Raw genomic sequence first — 19,164 nt, forward strand, 5'->3', positions numbered from 1 at the left:
GGACCTTTATCGGGACTCCGGGATCGGCTGTTTTTAAGCTCAGGATTTCGGGATTGACCCTTTCGGGATCCGGGAATTCTTTTTTCGAATTTCGGGACCTCGGGATTTCGTGTTTTTAAGCCCGGGATTTCGGGATCCAGATGGTGTTTTTATTAAGCCCGGGATATCAGGACCCCTCCTATCCCCTCCAATATATATGAAGAGGATGGGTAACAGAACCCCACCGGCACCCCCTATCAACTAAGTATTGGTGTGGACCCCCGAGAGGGATTTTATATTGGTAGTCTTCTGAAGTTGGAACTCTATGTCCAGGGCAAAACTGTTAGTTGAATTTCGCGGACTTTTAACATTGTGGCATTGGGTTGTCTCCCATGTAAGATGTCTGCGCCCATAAGACGATGTTGCAGAATAATAAGAGTAGCTGTAATACCGAAATCACGGCAATATTCATCCACCGTGTCTGGTATATATGAAATAATTTACTATGTTGTAAACTAGTACAGAAAAATGTGGTGAACAATTACTGCGTTATGAAGGCAGATGTTGTGTCAAGGTCAACTCCCTTTTTCCTGTCGATTAAGGTTCATCATAACAAATGGACAAATATGGCCGTATTTTCACCTAATTTTCACTACTCTGTGTACAGACTTACCTGTGCTGTTTGGAAAGTTTTAATGCCTAGCATCCACTAGATATATAAAAGTTAAATGCATTTTGTGATTAAGATAAATCTTTCTTGGTTTTTGATGGGCATTTTTTTTCCTTTCTGCAGAAGCTGTAAAAATAAACAAACACCTGATTTACTTTGATACTGTCCACTCACTGACTCAGATAAACTCTTTTTAAAACTCACTGGTAGTTGTGAAGATAACTCTTGTCCATGTCAATTAAGAACAATCAAAACAGTACAAACCAGTTTTTTTACCTGAGGGAGCATCTCGTAGTTGTACCACAACTTAGTTAACTTTCACACCTTTTGCATGAAGCAAAAAAAAATGCCCATCAAAATCCAAAAGCGATTTTATCTTTCTGAAACACAAAATGCATTTAACTTTATTATATCTAGTGGATGCCAGGCATTAAAACTTGTCCAACTTCACAGGTAAGTTTGTACTCAGAGTAATTTTTGGCATGAAAATACAGCCATATTTGTACGTTGATGAACCTTAACTGGTTCTTATCTGTATCTGTATTGGTACGTGTAGAATCCTGTTTAGGCTTTTATACACGGTGGAGAAGAGCGCCGTTTTTATCGGCGGTGTTCTTGTAGGGCGGTCTTAAATGCCTCTACAGAACTAGCTGCGGAACCGTAGCTCCTAGGTCCTTATGTTATTTTTTGACTACATGTATTTGCAGACCATAGATGAGGGGGCTGATGGGTTATTTCCGTTCTTCGTGATCGGCGCATTTTTGCTATCGTGATCTGTTTTTCTACAGATTTATTTTTCGTGATTCGTGATGAAACCATTGTTCGTAAATCGTTTTCATTGGAATTTTATGTTCGTTCTTCGTGATTGAGACATATTTTTCATTCTCGTGATTTTTTTTTCATTACGGAAATAAAGAGTTCCATTGAGTTGTCTTTCTTGGCTTAAAAAGTTGAAGTGGCGCGATAGTTTTAAAAGTGCAATTAGGTCATTTATTAGTGCAAGCTATGGCAGCCCCCATGGCTGAGAGCCACAGCAATAACATTGTCGAGGTTGTGATATTTTATGTAGATCCAACCTGTTTTGGACAGGAAAATAAATTTATTGGAGGAAAAGAGAGAAAGAGGGTCAGTGTTAAAAAAACGGATGTGAACGTTTTCAGAACTTTTTGTTCAATTTTAAAAGAACAGACCGGACTTTTTTTTTTTTTTTTTTTTTATTTGTTTTTCAGTAGTCAGGCTTTTACAATCCCTTTACATCACCACCTGACTATGGTGTTAAGAGGTTTGATATATATATATATACAACAAAAAAATTGACTACATTTTTTTCTTCTAATGTGAATATATATTATTTGAATATTAACATTATAATAAAAAGTGGAAAAGAAACAATCACACACACAAACACACACTCTCGCACTTGCATTAACATAACATAAATCAACTTGTGTATTGCAAAGAAAAATGTTATCTTTGTAAAGATCTGCTCTTTATGAACTGTAAGTTTCATTTTTTATTTTATATGATTTGAATCAAAAGTAATGGTGACTAATCAGTAAAAATGTAATCTAATGGGGCCCAGAATTTTTGAAAATAAGGTGTGGTACCATTTTTCTTTGCTATATAATGTTCATTTTCCTGATATTTTCTTATTTTTGCTAATAACCCTATAATACTTGGTTTCTTTTCATACAATTTACATTTGTATATATAGTTTTTTGCAATAATAATAATCAAATTCAACAGTAAACTCTCATTTTGAAGACCAAGAAAAATGTGCTTCTTAGATAATGTAAAGTTCACAAAATATCTTTTCAGTTTTTGTGAAAAAGTTTGCCATATAAAATGTGTTATTGGACATTCATAGAATAAATGCTCCATGGTTTCATCAGAAACCTTACAAAAAGTACAAAGCTTTGAATCTTTAAGTTTAACTTTATATAAGAAAGTGTTAGTTGCAATTATTCTATGTAAAAATTTATATTGAAAAGTTCTTAAATAAGTGTCTTTACATGATTTTCTTAAAATAACATAATATTCTGACCAATCTGCAATTTCAATACCTAGTGATTCCTCCCATTGTAAGAACTTTTCTGTTGGCAGTTGCACATTTCTGTCAACAAGATCTTTGTATACAAACTTTGCCTTTTTGTTACACAATAATCTTTCCAAAAAAATATCAATACAGTTAAAAGTTTCAAAATTTACATGAGCAATCTTTTCTTTAATATATTCTCTCATATACTTTGGAATGTTAGCAATGAGACCATAATACTTTAAAAAATTATTTGTTTGAAGTCTTGGTCCTATCTGATCAAAATTACAAAAGTCCTTAGTCTCTAAGTTAATAAGGTCAAACAAAGACTGCACTCCCCGTCTATGCCACTGAATAAAATACGGAAAATCTACTAGAGGTGCAAAATTTAAAATATCTAATGACAAAATATCTTGAACAGAAATATTGGTAGCAGGCCTTGCTATATGAAAGCTAAAAAATACATCCTTCCAAAAAGGATTGCTAAGACTATCAGAAATTTCTCTGAGTTTCTCCTTTTGAAAATGCAATACCCTTTCTCCACCATACTGTTCAAGGTTTTTTAATAATAATGATTGCCAACTACCATATAAATTGGATGAAAACCTCTTTATCCAGCCAATCTTAAGGTATATATTAAAATAATGTATATTAATCATATTTAAACCTCCTTGTGGAATATCTCCGATTAAAGTACTTCGTCTAATTCGATCAGGTTTTCCATTCCATATGAATTGAAAGAATAAAGTATTCAACTCATTTAATTTTGATTCTGGCAAGTTGGGTAGTGCAGTCAACAGGTGAATTAATTTTGGAAGTGCCAAAGTCTTGATAACAGTAATCTTTCCCATTAGGGTTAATTTTCTATGTTGCCAACTCTTAAGAATGCCTGACACTTCCTTTATCTTTTTGGAGAAATTAATTTCTGGCATACTATCAAGATCTAAAGAGAATTCAATTCCCAAAAGTTTAAAGTTTGAATAGCACCACTGAAGTTTTAAATCAGGACAGAGAATCAGATCTGAATACTTTTTATTCCCAACCCACACAGCTTTAGTTTTAGAAGAATTAATTTTTAACCCAGATACTTTTTGGAATGAGTCGAAACAATTTAAAGTCTCCCTCAAAGACGTTTCAGTTCCATCCAAAACAAGGAAAGTGTCATCAGCATATTGACTCAAAAGGGATTCATTTTCATGAACAAAAGTTCCCTTTATTTTGGGGTTTGACCTTATTTTCATAGAAAGTAACTCAACACCTATAATAAAAAGATAAGGGGAGAGGGGGTCACCTTGTCTACAGCTTCTCTCCAAATTAAAGAAGCTTGAAAGATGGCCATTATTTATAACACAACTTGATGCTTTCAAATAAAATACTTCAAACCATCTGCATATAGATGGCCCAAAATTGAAACTCTTCAATGCTTTTTTCAAAAAAGACCATTCAATAGAGTCAAAAGCCTTTTCAAAATCTACTAGTAGTAAAAGACCAGTTTTGTTATGCTTTTCCAAATAGTGCATCAAATCATACAATAGACGTGTATTCTCACCCATAAATCTATCTTTAATAAAGCCTTTCTGACAGTCACTGATAATAGATGGTAAAACAGGTTTTATTCTATTAGCAATAACGGCAGAAACAATCTTGGTGTCAGTATTCATAAGGCTAATTGGGCGCCAATTAGCTAGATAACGTCTATCTTTATCTTCTTTTGGAATACACGTAATGACACTTTGATACTGAAATTTAGAAAATTCCCCATTTTCATAGCCAAAATATAATGATCTAAAAAGAAAAGGTCCAATATCTCGCCAAAAGACTTTGTAAAATTCTACAGTATACCCATCTGAGCCTGGACTCTTTCCATTTGACATAGATTTTAGAGATTCTGCACATTCTTTAAAAGAAATATTACCCTCACACAAATCCTTCTCTTCTTCTGTGAGTTTAACATTGTGCTTGAAAAAGGAATCATCATCACATTCCAGATTTTTACTTGAGTATAATGTTTTATAAAAATTCATTTCTTCTTGTAAAACTCTAGATTGATCTGATATATGTTTTCCATTTTCATCTATGAGCTCAGTTATCGTTTTTTTAATAAAATTTTTCTTTTCCAATTTACAAAAAAACTCTGAACACTTTTCCCCATTCTCTTGCCAGTTAGCGTGGGATCTTAAAAAAACACCTTCAATTTTTCTTTCTCTTATATTTTCTAATTCTAACTTTTTCTGGTTTAAAGCTGCATGAATTTGACCATCAGGAGATATGTTCATATGATTTTCCAAACTTTGAATGTCATTTTCCAGTAAAAGTGTTGCAGCTTTTTCCTCTCTAGCTTTTTGAATACTGTAACCAATAGACAAAGATCTAATTTTCATTTTTATCAACTCAAAAAATACTTGATCATTGCATGAGAGTTTAACATTTAACAGATCATCTATGTTGCCTGATTCATAATATTCTAAAATACTCTCATTTATACATGTTTTAACTTTTTTGATATAGTCTAAATCTCGCAACAGTTGGGAGTTAAATTTCCAATATCCCTTTCCCCGCTTTGCTAAACTGGCAGAAAAGGTGAAAGTTATAGCAGAGTGATCTGTCTTATACCCAGGAATAATGTTAGTATTTTTCATGAGTGAAAACAGATCCTCTGTGACTAGAAAAAAATCAAGACGACTTTGTTTTATGGGTGAGCATTGACGCCATGTATATTTTCTATCGTTTGGATAACAGGTCCGCCAAGGATCTAATAACTCAAGACTTTCTACTATTTCTTCAATCTTTTTTCGTGAGTTTGGGTTTCTATTATGAATAATATTGTAAGTGTCTATGTTTGTATCTTGTACAACATTCCAGTCCCCACATAATAAAAAGCTAGTATTTGAAAATGATGCCATTTTCTTATAAATGTCATTAAAAAATGAAGGTTCATCAGTATTAAATCCATACAAACAAACAAAAGTAATGCGTTGACTTGACAAGGATAAATCTAAGATAATATAACGACCATCTATATCAATAATAGAATTATGCACTTCAAAATCAAGACCTAATTTGAACATAATACTGACACCTGCACTTTTGTTACTATGATGACTGAAAAAACATGTATTTCCCCATTCCTCTTCCCATTTTTTTTCAATATCTTTATTACTATGGGTTTCTTGAAAGCAAATTACTGAAGCATTTTTGCCCTTCGCCCAATCAAAAACATCTGTTCTCTTTTTTGAATTAGAAAAAAGACCCCTTACATTCATAGACAACACTGTTACAATATTATCCATTATCATATAAAACAAAACAATATTTCAAACTTGAGCAGATAAATTCTAACTTAAAAACCAATACACAATCATAGTTTATACAATCATACACACATTCAACAATAAGATGACACTTTGGCATAGATACCTGTAAAGTCATTTTTGTACAACAAAATTTCATTTACAGTATGGCATTTAATTATTTACAATATAAAGATAGTTGTTTTCTAAAGACAATGTATTAATTAGTATATATATTTAGTTGAGAGATTCATGATAAGTAAAAATAATAAAAGATTTTCGTTATCTCCCTTTGATTTGTAATTATTTTTTTTGAGTTATCTCCCTTCAATAAATATACAGTTATCTTCAAATTAAGAAGGGTTCACACAAACAAAAATAAATAGAATTATATATAAAAAAAAAAGTACTTTGAATCAAATATGAATTCAAATTATTTAAATCAATTTCAGAGAGATGCATTATAAGTAAATAAATTGATAATATGCACAGCCCAGATTGTTTTAATCTTATTACATGTACTATCTTTCATTTTTTACAGTGATGAAACATTAAGCAATGTATCAAATAAGGAAATGAATTTCAATGACCTTTTTTTTTTTTGTTTTTCAGTTTTTGTTCAATATTGTCAAATAAGTCAAATCTAATTCTACTCCCATCCTGCTGCTTGGCATAGACATTGCAATTATAAAACCAGACGTTTTCAAAATGTTCACCGTTTTTTAATCTTGTCATAAGTCCTAGGTTACGCTGTGTAATATCATCATGGAACTTGATGTCATTTTTTAGTCCTCTCTTCTGTCTCATAATTTTAATTTTCAGTTCAGTATTGCGCACTTTAACAATGATAGGTTTTATGTGTCCCTCTTTCCCTGGAATTCTGTGTATTGCCTGTATATCATCAGGTTTAATATCTACCTTCAACTCTTTGTTTACCATATTGACAAACTCATCTCTCAATACCTCATGGGGCCTTTCTGGGTAGTTAAGCATTCTGATGTTATGCTTTCTACTATACTGTTCATTATAATTTCCAAGCTTAATTGCATCAATAGCTCTATTGTTGTTATCACTTACTTGTTCTTCTAATTTCTCTATAGATTTATCTTTTGCCCTCACACGTTCTCTCAGGTTTTCATTGTCTATCATCAGAGAATCCATTTGATCTTGTAACTTTCCAGTTGTCTCCCTTACTTTTGCTTCAATTTTTTCTGAGAAATTCTTTTCAAAAGTTAATAATAACTGTTTAACAATGTTGGTAACAATATCTTTTAAGTCTTTTTGTTGAACCAAACAGTTAATTGCACTACTTAAATCATCTTTAGTAACTGTTACCTGAAGGGCCTTTTTGATTTCACTAAGAGTAGTTTGAATACTAGTCATGCTATCAGTACATTCCAAACTTTCATCTGCTACATCTGAATGAGTTCGTTTGTTCTGCTTTGGTGGTTTTTCTTGCGAAGATTCTTTAGCTCCAGGCTTTTTAGCTGCCAACATTGTTTGTACAGTTTTAACACCTTTCTGATTACTATCCCCAGGCATACTTTCTATATTTTAAACAACAGTTCAAAATACAAAAATATTAAATTCCACTGAATCCAAAATGTTTTTAACACTAATACAAGTCCATTGAAGAAGGAAATTTCAAAATAACTTGATTTCTATATAGTCCATACAATTCTGAATATAATGATATAACTTTCAATAGAATTCTTCATCAAAATCCAGCTTAAAAATGCCAAATACTGCAGAGCTGATGTTCAACTCCTTTCTATCTTGGCGGCCATCTTAATCATCAGACCGGACTTGTGGAGGAAGCTCTCCAAAGAGGTTTGGGCAAAGAAGTGGAAGTGAAAATAAGTAGATTGGAGAAGACCAACATTTGACCAAAGAAGGTGTCAAAACATACGGCATTTCCACGCAGGCCACATGGGAGTTGGAGCTTCCCAAAATAGAAAAAGGGTGTAGTTTACAAGGTATTAAAAATTGTCACTGCTATAATAATGTATGTATTTATTTATAAGGTCGATTCAGCCCTTAGTCCATCCGCCGGCCCCAGTTGATCCGACCCCACTGTTTATCTGACCCTGCCACATCTATGAATATCTATATTAAATATATAAATATATGTTATATGCCATATATATATCCCGGGGGGGGAGGGGCTATTTCCTATAATTTTAGTGGTATGAGTGTGCCGCAAAACGGGGTCCCTTTTTCATGACCTGCTGGTTAGAACCAGGTCTGTTTTTTAACATAACAGTCCAGAACAGGTTCACATATTCCTGACACGTATTTTGAGGGGGGATAGGACCTTTATCGGGACTCCGGGATCGGGTGTTTTTAAGCTCAGGATTTCGGGATTGACCCTTTCGGGATCCGGGAATCCTTTTTTTCGGGTTTCGGGATGTCGGGATTTGCTTTATTTAAATTCGGGACCTCGGGATTTCGTTTTTTTAAGTCCGGGATTTCGGGATCAAGACCCCTCCTATCCCCCCTCTATTTTAGCTAGTTAGAAAAGGCACAGGAATCTGAAATTTTATCCCTTAAACGTGAAAAATGGGTGTGAGTATTTTTCAATAAAATTTCAAGATTCCTGTGGAAAAATTCATTATCTGAGCCTGTGTAGAACAGGTTATACATTTTTACTGAGGGGGTCTAGAACAGGGTATACATTTTCTGAGCATGTCTAGAACAGGGTATGTTTTTCAACTTTTTTCTGTTAGAACAGGGTATAATTTTGCAAGTGCTTTCGGCACAGTTATACCCAAAATGATTTTTTTAATGAACATTATACAATTTCTTGTGTTTGAAATACGTGAAGTTGGTCGTTAAAAGTAATTGTATTTTTTTAATCTCCCCAAATAATTTTAAGCCGCCCGTTTCTCGATTAATTGATAATATTTATGTTAACTACAAAAATATTATATGTCTTATATGCATTAAGCAATAACCATGCAAAAATGCATAGTGTGCTGCCGGGCTTCATTAACACATTATCTACATATATACATTATACATATAAAAAAGAAGATTTGGTGTAATTGCCAATGAGACTAACAACTATAGGTCACCATACGGCCTTCAATAATGAGCAAAGCCCGTACCGCATAGTCAGCTATAAAAGGCCCCGAAATGACAAATGTTAAACAATTCAGACGAGAAAACTAACGGCCAAATCAATGTACAAATAAATAAATGAAAAACAAACATATAACACAGCAACAAACGACAACCACTGAATAACAGGCTCCTGACTTGGGACAGGCACATACATACATAATATGGCGGGGTTAAACACGTTAGTCAGGTTTTTGACACATTTGAAATTGCTGTATCAAGCTTTTGGGGTACATTTCAAACATCAAAATGTCGAAAGGGCTAATCTTGAGGAAGCAAAAGACCTGGTTCGACGGTTATCGGACTATCTCCATGAAACTGTACGAAGCGTTCAAGTTATTCTAGACACAGACATACAACTTAATGGGCCAGATGGAACCATATCATCGAAAACTTTGAAGTCCGTAGACATGATCCATAGTGAACTGAGTTATTTGCAAAGTCAAATAACGTCAATTAATTCGTCAATTCCCATTAACATGTTGTCTTGTCTCACTGTATGCGTTGAAAACTTACATGATCTTGGACATTTGAAATGCCAATTACCAACTATGTTAGAACATGCCCGGAACTTAAGCAATACGGTGTATGAGGGAATAAAAAGGAGTGTCCTGTGGGCTGCCTACTACTTTACGCATCCAATCTAATTAAAAACCGATCTCTCATCGCTCCTGTTTCTGATATGTCGCGTGGGAGATCTAACGAAACCCGCTTTGAGGTCACATGTGAGTGACCTCGTAGGTGTGTCTTTTTCGACCAATGAAATTGAGTCTTCCACGATCTTGGAAGTTTAACGTAAGGCAAAGGGATGCAACTCATTTCATTTACGACGAAATCGTCAGTCAAAATAATTCATAAACTTTTTTGATTGGCTTATTAATAGGTCGTCAACTCATTTGTATATCTTTATAAATTCATGACTTTTAGTTCACTCACATGTGACCTCAAAGCCGGTTTCGTTAGATCTCCCACGCGACATATCAGAAACAGGAGCGATGAGAGATCGGTTTTTAATTAGATTGTTATGCATCCCTCCTCTTATTACCCTATTCCTGAAAATGACATGCCATTGTCGTCCCTGAGTGCTATGGAGCACTTGAAACCAAAAGCCCTGCTGTCAAAGGACCAGGAACAGGAAATGCGTGAGTGGGCCCAGGACTTCGGAAAGTGTGTTCGACAAAGATCAGTACGACAGCAAACGACAATGTACAACACTGGCACATTACCACTTAATACATTTGTATGTACAAAAATGCAACTTACAGTACCACAAGTGAAAAAATCACATTTCCTTCAATAGCTGAAGAAGGTAACACGGTCTATGATCAAGTTTCTGAATATGATTCAGAATCAGATGTGGACTACACTGAAGAAACGGACAATGTTATTGACACCCCAGAATGTCTTAGTTTTCTTCAAGGGACAACCAGCAGGAGTGGGAGAACAATCAGGCTCAGCAGTAAATTTTATTGACAAAATAAATATATATACTTTATAATCTCTTAGATTAGCCTCAAGATAAAACACAGATGTGGTTCCGTGGTATTTACGCCAGTAAAACATTTCTATAAAATATTATTATTATACAATAAAAGATTTCAGAATGTGACTGTTTTTAACGATTTAATTTAGAACCTGGGAGAATTCAACATGTAAACAAGTAATGAGCCAGTAATGTATTTGATTGTAGCTTAATTGCACCAAACAACCAGCTTCTGCATCTCTATTATCGAGATTGATTGGTTATACTCTTTTTATATTTTCGTGATCCGTGATCATGGAAATTTATTTTCTGTGACTCGTGATTGACAAAAAAATCAACTCGTGAATCGTGATGAGACCCCCCCCATCAGGCCCCTCATAGATCCGCAAATAGTCAAAAAATAACATAAGGACCTAAGAGCTACGGTTCCGCAGCTACTACAGAACCTGCATGTACAACTCTATCTGGTAGCATTTTTCAACTAAAATAGAATTTGCAGCTAAATGATTGCATCAAAGACATAACCTTGCTGCTTAAAAGAAGCAAAAAGTTCATTTTTTTTCAATTTTACTAATGAAAAGACATTATCTAAACCTATGTGTTTAAAATTATGGTAAAACTACAAAATCACAATACTTTAGTTCAGGGAAACAATTAATGTGCATGTGCAAGATCGATCACGATTTTGAGTTATCGACTGATTAGATACGAGATTTGATGAACTGGGGGCATTATCATTTTATTGATTTTTTCAGATCAACATCGTTATTACTGTAATCAGATTATTTATTAAATGTGATTGATTATGTAACAAAACATTTGTTCCGGCATGACATTTGTTCCGTTGGAACAAATATCATAGGAAATATGTTCCATTGGAACTTATATCACAGAAAATTTGTTCCAGCACTATAAAATTTGTTCCGGAACTAATTTTTTAACCAAATATAAAATAAGGTCCGGAACAAAAATCACAGCTCCATGAGTTTTGTTCCAATATAAAAATTTGAAAAAAAAAATGAAGTAAGTTCCTGTAATATTAGTTTTGAACGAAAGTATTTTATAGGAATCAATGAAAATGTTCTGCTCGAACCTATTTCACAGAAAATAAGTAACTTTAACATATTGCACAGCAAAATATTTTCTTGTTACACTTAAAAATTATAATGCAAGCCGGACATGCTGGATGCTGTACTATGCTTGCATGGGATACATTTGCAATTGAAGGCATGACTGTAGGATGAAGATAAGAAAAAAAGCTATGATAATGTATCATAATTTGTATCTACAATGTATGATTATCATTTATGTGGTATTCAACCTCCTCAAGTTGTTTCCTGTTGATCTGTCATGGGTGTTCTAATCATATATGCACTTTAATAGCTATATGGTCATTGCACAGTTTTAAAAGAGTGTATCTTTTGTTTCTTTATGTCTAAATTTAAAATAATTGATCAGTTACATTGTCCTTTTCAAAAAGTACAGATGTTCAACTTTAACTATAATACTTTTTTCGGAATGACTTTTATTATTATTTCTTATTCTACTCTTTCCTGGTTCATAATTTTCATGTAAGTGTCATTTTAAGTACTATTAATTGAGAATGTTATTAAACTTTTGATTTACCCCACAGGATCCAAATTGAATGTTTACACTTATTATTTATTACATTATCAATATAATACATGTTTTTATAATGACTTTAAACTCACTGATGACAAGTGCTCAGTATATAAGATAACTTGTTTAAACCCAGTGGAACATATTTCACAGACAAGGAACTAATTTCACCAGGTGAGGAAAAAAATCTCACAAATCCAGAACTTATTTCACCAGGTAAGGAACAAATCTCACAAACATGGAACTTATTTCACTAGGTAAGGAACAAAATTCACCAACCCAGAACTTATTTCACCAGGTAAAGTGTGGAACTTATTTAATAGAGATGGAACAAATTATATAGAAATTGTCTGTGAAAAAAGTTCTCCCAGAACATATTTCCTGTTAAATTAGTTCCACTGGAACTTTTTTCACAGGAACAAATTTTGGCTCACAATTACACTGACAGATTAAAACAGACTATTTTGACTGTTATGTTTATTAATCTTAATAACAAACATGACAAAAGAAACGGTTTGATATATCACCTGACTTTGATTGTCACCTTCACGCAAAAATGGACAGATTCATGCTGTGACATTCACTTAGCAGATATATTCAATAAGTTACGGGTGCTATTTCATTACAATATCTTAGGTAATAAAAATAAAAGTCAAATCAACACCTATGCCATATATGGTATCATAAGGTTAGAGGTATAGGGGGAGGGTTGAGATCTCACAAACATGTTTAACCCCGCCACATTTTTGCGCCTGTCCCAAGTCAGGAGCCTCTGGCCTTTGTTAGTCTTGTATTATTTTAATTTTAGTTTCTTGTGTACAATTTGAAAATTAGTATGGCGTTCATTATCACTGGACTAGTATATATTTGTTTAGGGGCTAGCTGAGGGACGCCTCCGGGTGCGGGAATTTCTCGCTACATTGAAGACCTGTTGGTGACCCTCTGCTGTTGTTTTTTATTTGGTCGGGTTGTTGTCTCTTTGACACATTCCCCATTTCCATTCTCAATTTTATTACCATAAACTATTAATCTCACCAGGCGACAGTTGGACAAAAATTAATATACCCTTAATAATTATAATCCTGTTCTGACAGTTAGGTACAGTTAAAACATATGTTCAAAATACTAGCCCTGATTGCATACGTGTATTAAATTTACATAAAGGTGTATTGCACTTAATTCAAATGCATCAGATATCGACAAATTTGAAAGGAGGGGGATCTGGGTCATTCAGCATTTTATCTTGACTTATCGTAAAGCATACATAATATAGTATACAGAATATCTAATTAATTTCAATGAGATTTTATTAGATCTTAAACAGAATAAAAGATACTTTGTATATTTTTTTATATCTTCAGAAAGTAAATTTTCACACATATATATATAGTTTGGCATTTGATAACATACTTTTAATGAACAGTTTTGTTGTATATTTATTTTTGTGTCAGCAAATTCACGTTAATAGGTAGAAAAATGAAAACAAATGTGAAAAAAATATTGTTATATTACAATTAATTTAGATAAAAGTACCCCCCTGACAAAAAAAAAAACAATGATTGTCATCTTGTCAAAAGCAAGGAGATCTTCAAGATTTATGAGTGAAATAACTGCCTACCTGGGTCTTTTGACATACATCCATCTTTTTGTCAAGCTTGCGTCAACATTTAGGTACAGTCTGTGGTTAAAGTTTTGTTTTACATCAAAATCTTTGTCAAACATAATGGAATTTCAGGAAATTGTGACAGAAGCTTCTTTATAACCAAAATACAGTATCCAGGGCAAAATTTTGCAAATAATTATTTTCATTTTTTCCGTATTTTACTGCTAAATGGACTTCGTTTTTTTCTTAACAGTTAAATTCCGGTTTTGTCTGAGGTTAAAGTTTTTTATGCAGTCATCAATAACCGTTTTGTTTAATCGTCAAGTTGCAAGTTAAATGAATATCCAAGATCATGATAAATATAATGATATATGAATGTTGAAACTGTTTTGTTCTACATTGCGCTGGACTTTTCACTTCTTTGTTCAAAATGCAATAGTCCAAGTAAAGACATTGTATAGCTTATTAGTGGGTGTGGCTTTTTTGCTAAGAGTTTAATTCCATTATAATCATTAATGTAACGACGACCTGTAGCTGTCTGTTTTAATAGGAACTTTTTTATTATGGTTTGAACACGGAAGTTATATACTGTTCCAAGGTTAAATGGTCAGACTGTTTATACACTATTGAAAACATTACATTTATGAAGCCATGGTTATATTTTATTGAATACTTCGCATTATAATATCATTCATGATATCAGCTTGTGTTATGACCAGCAACAACTTTTCAAAAAGGTTCGTTTTACATGACTATCATATGGTTTAAACTGTTTATCTATACCCGCCCAACACAAGCATGACAAGCCAAAGAGAATAAATTATGTAGTGTCACCATTGAATGAGATACTGTTTTGGCAATTAATGCCATTTCGTTAGCATGTATCAGGAAATTATTCTCAATCTCCAAAGATGATATTTCTGCACATAAACTTCCTCAAAGTTCTTGGAAGCTTCCAGTGACTTGTAGGCCCTCGTTCCTTCTTTATCAAACATTTCGTTTTGTTTATTTGCAAGTTAAATTTCAAGTTTCCTTCAAATTTCTTTCCCAATTTTCTCCCGTAATTTTCAAACACTAGGTCTCGAAATTTTACACAATATTTTTTTTTACTTTATTAAACATAAGGCCAATTAAAATTAATTGATAGATTTTCATCCCCGCCCGCCCCTCTGAAATCGTCCCGCCCTGATTTTTTTTATTTTTAGAAATTTACAATTTCCGGATTTTGTTCATTTCCGTTTCCGGTAACCGTCAAAAAATTTTGTTTCCTTCAAAAACCTTTTGTTTCAAATTTCGATTTTCATATTTCTTTGAGTAATTTTAAACGATTCTGCAGCTCTTCATAACAAAATCATTTACCGAGAATAGAGAATGATTATGAGAAGGGCATGAAATAATCGGTTACAAGTAAAAAGCTGTGTCCAAGAGGGCAAATCGCGGCATGACAGAAATTTCTGTGATTAGAAAACCGGTGATTTTTTTATTGATAAAATCACTTTGTGGCAGGAATCTTGAACTGTGAATTATATCCAAAGAACAAAAATTGTGAAATACATTGGTACATAAACATAACTGGATTAAATAAATTGACACAAGCACGAACTTTGATTTATGACAGTATATTGAGTTAAAAAATTCGGCAAACATACACTTAGATTACTCATGGCTATTTTTTTTTTTTTTTTTTTTTTTTGACATACAGCAAACACCTTCTGTGCAATTTCTCTCAATAGAATCATTTAACAACTTCTTCTCTTTTTGTTAAGTTCATGTTTTACATATTAATTAAATTGTATTTGTATCTTTAAGAAGAAATTCGTAAAAGCACGTCCCAATCCTATTTTTTTCAAAACTATTTGAGTTTTCATTATATTCTGTACTCGTAATTCTTTTGTTGCATACAAATGCATATTTGTTTCATTTTATGGAGACAAAAAAGGTTGCCAATCAGAGATTTTATTTAAGATTTGAAAAATTATGTACGATTTCATATACATGTATATACATGATATAAGCTTATTATTATACTTGCATATATATGAAGAAAACGTCACAAGAGGGTTTCATAAGAAATAAAAGTTAAAATATAAAATCCTCCCACCCACCCCATTTTTTTCAAAAATTTGGATGAAAATCTACCAATTACTTTTAGTTTGCCTAAACATAAACCAAAAAAACAGATGACACTCAACGACTTCACAGGTAAACGGGAAAGTGGCTGGCGTCCTTAACATGATCATCGAATATTGATTTGTACCAAATGACTTTGTTCCCAGTTCATCCAAATCTCGCATATTCTCGCATGAATTTTAATTAAACGCTTGACCCACTCAGAATTATAGGTCGCGAACAAGCTTTCCCTGAACTAGTGTATTTGTGACAAATCTTCGAATTTGCTACTTAAATAAGTGATTTAAAAATCACTTATTTCAATCAGTCCCCTGAGCCTGACTGTCCAGTGAATAGTTGTTTCCTTGAAAAATGAATGTTTATACTGTGGCTTGACCGTGTTATTGATTTTTTGACGTTCAATATTATACTATACTTTGGCTTTGATAGTTCGTTTAGGTCCTGCTGGTGTGACAAAATTGTTGGCTGGTAGAGCCGGCACCAGACCTCAATGGGGTTTATCTCCCTTTATGTGAAAAAAAATTAAATTGACCCCCTGTTTATTATTGTAATAGGAAACGGTCCAAAAACTGCTTGAATTTTCCTGTAGGCACACTTATCATTTTCAAGTGTTGTTTTATTTATTAAATGATTCATATTTGTTTGATCATGGCAAAATTAGAATATCAAAAACAAATCAATTCATGTACATGGTCCAACAATTTCAAACTTCTGTCAGAACATCAGATCTAAAAATAAAAAACCATAAAATTAAAATACATGATATAAATATTGTATGCACTTATTTCACACATAATCATGTACCATTGTTTTTTATAGTAACCATAAAATCAAACAACTAATCATGCTAATGAAAATATGTTGTAAATATGAGGTGAAACAAATATATCTTCTTTTTGCATTTATCATGTTTATGTCAACAAAACATTTAAACTCTAAATTTAACAATGGGTGAAAATCTTCATATAATATCACTAAAGTAAACTGTCAAGGTTTAAGCCGAAAAGGGAAAAGAGAAAGATTACAATTATGGACAAAAAATCAAAAATGTAACATTATTTTCATGCAAGAGTCACATTTTATAGAAAAATATGAAGAAAACAATAAATAATGAGTTTGATGGTAAAATGTTTCATAGTTATGGTAACACACAATGAAGAGGGGTATCAATCTATGTAAAAAATAATTTAAAATGCAAGACAATAAACGAGATAAAAGATACTGAAGGCAGAATAATTTTGATAAACTTAGAAATAAATGACAATATTTTTACTTTAATAAAAATATATGCTCCAAATCAACACAAAAACAGAAACAAATTTTTCAAAAAGGTTCAAAATATAATTGAAAACAATCGCTTGGGTATTCTTATACTAGAAGGTGACATGAACGAAACCCTATCAATTAATGATAGAAGAACTAATATCCTCCCAAGAAACTACAAACCAGTGAATAGTTTAAAAAAACTTATTTAAAGAAAAATAATTTAACAGATATATGGAGAGAACTTAATCCAAATACAAGTCAATGCACATGGAGAAGGAAAAATGATACAATAATAGCCAGTAGAATTGACTTCTTTTTGATAAGTCCTGATATAAGACTGCATGTTATGAAAGCAGATATATTCGACCTGCAATGATCTCATATACTGATCACCAAGCCATTTCTTTAAAAGTTAGACAAAATTCGGAAGAAAGAGGCAGGGGGTTCTTTAAAATAAATAATAGTATACTTAAAGAGCAAAATTATATTGATCTCATAAATAAATTAATCGAAAACTATAAAAAACAAATACTCACCAAAAATTTGAAAACACTCTGGGATATGTTTAAATCAGAGGTAAGAACCGCAACTCTAACTTACTGCAAATAAAAGTCAGCTGAAAATAAAAATGATATAAAAAATTTCATTGTGAATTTAGAAATAAAATTAAAAAAATAAATGAAAAGACAAATGCAAGCCCAATTATGAAATAAGAAATTAAAACCATTGAAAACGAACTTGAAGGCCTCTATTCAAATAAAGTTAAAGGTGCACAAATAAGATCTTAAGTACAATGGTTAGAAGAAGGAGAGAAAAACACTAAATTCTTCCTGGGCCTTGAAAAATCAAAATACATAAAAAATAAAACACATAGTCTGAAAATCTCACAACTAGCAGATGACACGACTCTTTTTTTTTAAATGCAAGCAGGAAATAAGCTATGCTTTAAACTTGATTGAAATATTTGGAACACTCTCAGGTCTTAAACTTAACCGATCTAAAACAGAAGGCATATGGTTAGGCCAACTAAAAAGTCGCAAAGATAAATATGAAAATATAAACTGGAATAAAGAACCTATTAAAAGCCTAGGGGTATATTTTGGACTTTAAACAAATATGAATGTGACAGATTAAAATACAGAAAGAATTTTAAGAAAGTCTCAAGATGCAATCAATAGCTGGAACAGAAGAAATCTTACAATGATAGGTAGAATAACAGTAATTAAATCTCTTATCCTACCAAATTTAACTTTCTAGGCATCAGTTACAACTATATCCAAAAAAAATTTTAAAGAATTTTAAAAACTGGTTTACAACTTCATTTGGGGTGATGAAAACGAAAAAGTTAAACGGATAACTTTATGTAAAGATTATTTGGAAGGAAGCCTTAAAATGATTAATATTGACAATTTCCTATCAGCTATACAATTATCCTGGGTCAAACGATTAACATCAAAACACTTTACAAACTGGAAAGTTATTCCCCTTTTCTTTTTTAATATATTTGGAGAAAACTTTTCTTTATTCAACATGAATCCAGGTAGCATAAAAGCAATCCCAAACCTTAGTAAAACACTCCCCCTTTTTTACTTAGAAATAGTAAAAAATTGGTTTAAAATAAAAAATATCTCAAACAAAAACAACAATACAACTTTTATTAATATAAGACAACAATACATTTGGGGCAATAAGCATATAAAATTTCAAAACAAATGCTTAATATTTTCAAATTGGATAATAAATGGGATAGATACTATTTATTAAGGATATAATGGACAAAGCAGGAAATATTTCACAAAAGGTTGTATAAGATAAATTGACCATTAAATCTAATTGGATATCAGTACTATCTAGAATAAAAAATGCAATACCAAAAAAGTGGCAAATGGAAATGAAATCAGATAAATTGTGCTATACTCAAGTTAAAACAGATAAAAAGCTATACTTTGAAACATAAAACAACACAAA

At 32.3% G+C, this 19,164-nt stretch overlaps 1 protein-coding gene across 1 annotated transcript in view; it reads left to right on the forward strand.

Annotated features, from left to right (window-relative positions):
* Positions 1-351: 351 nt before the first annotated feature.
* The window catches only part of LOC139528180 (thioredoxin reductase 2, mitochondrial-like), a 51,156-nt gene continuing 32,343 nt past the window's right edge, over positions 352-19,164 (forward strand). The window contains exon 1 of the mRNA XM_071324052.1: positions 352-463. Coding sequence (XP_071180153.1) covers positions 379-463 — 85 coding nt within the window. The 5' untranslated portion in view covers positions 352-378. The remainder of the gene's footprint in view (positions 464-19,164) is intronic.

This window comes from Mytilus edulis, chromosome 6 (assembly GCF_963676685.1).
Source record: "Mytilus edulis chromosome 6, xbMytEdul2.2, whole genome shotgun sequence".
Taxonomy (NCBI): Eukaryota; Metazoa; Mollusca; class Bivalvia; order Mytilida; family Mytilidae; genus Mytilus; species Mytilus edulis.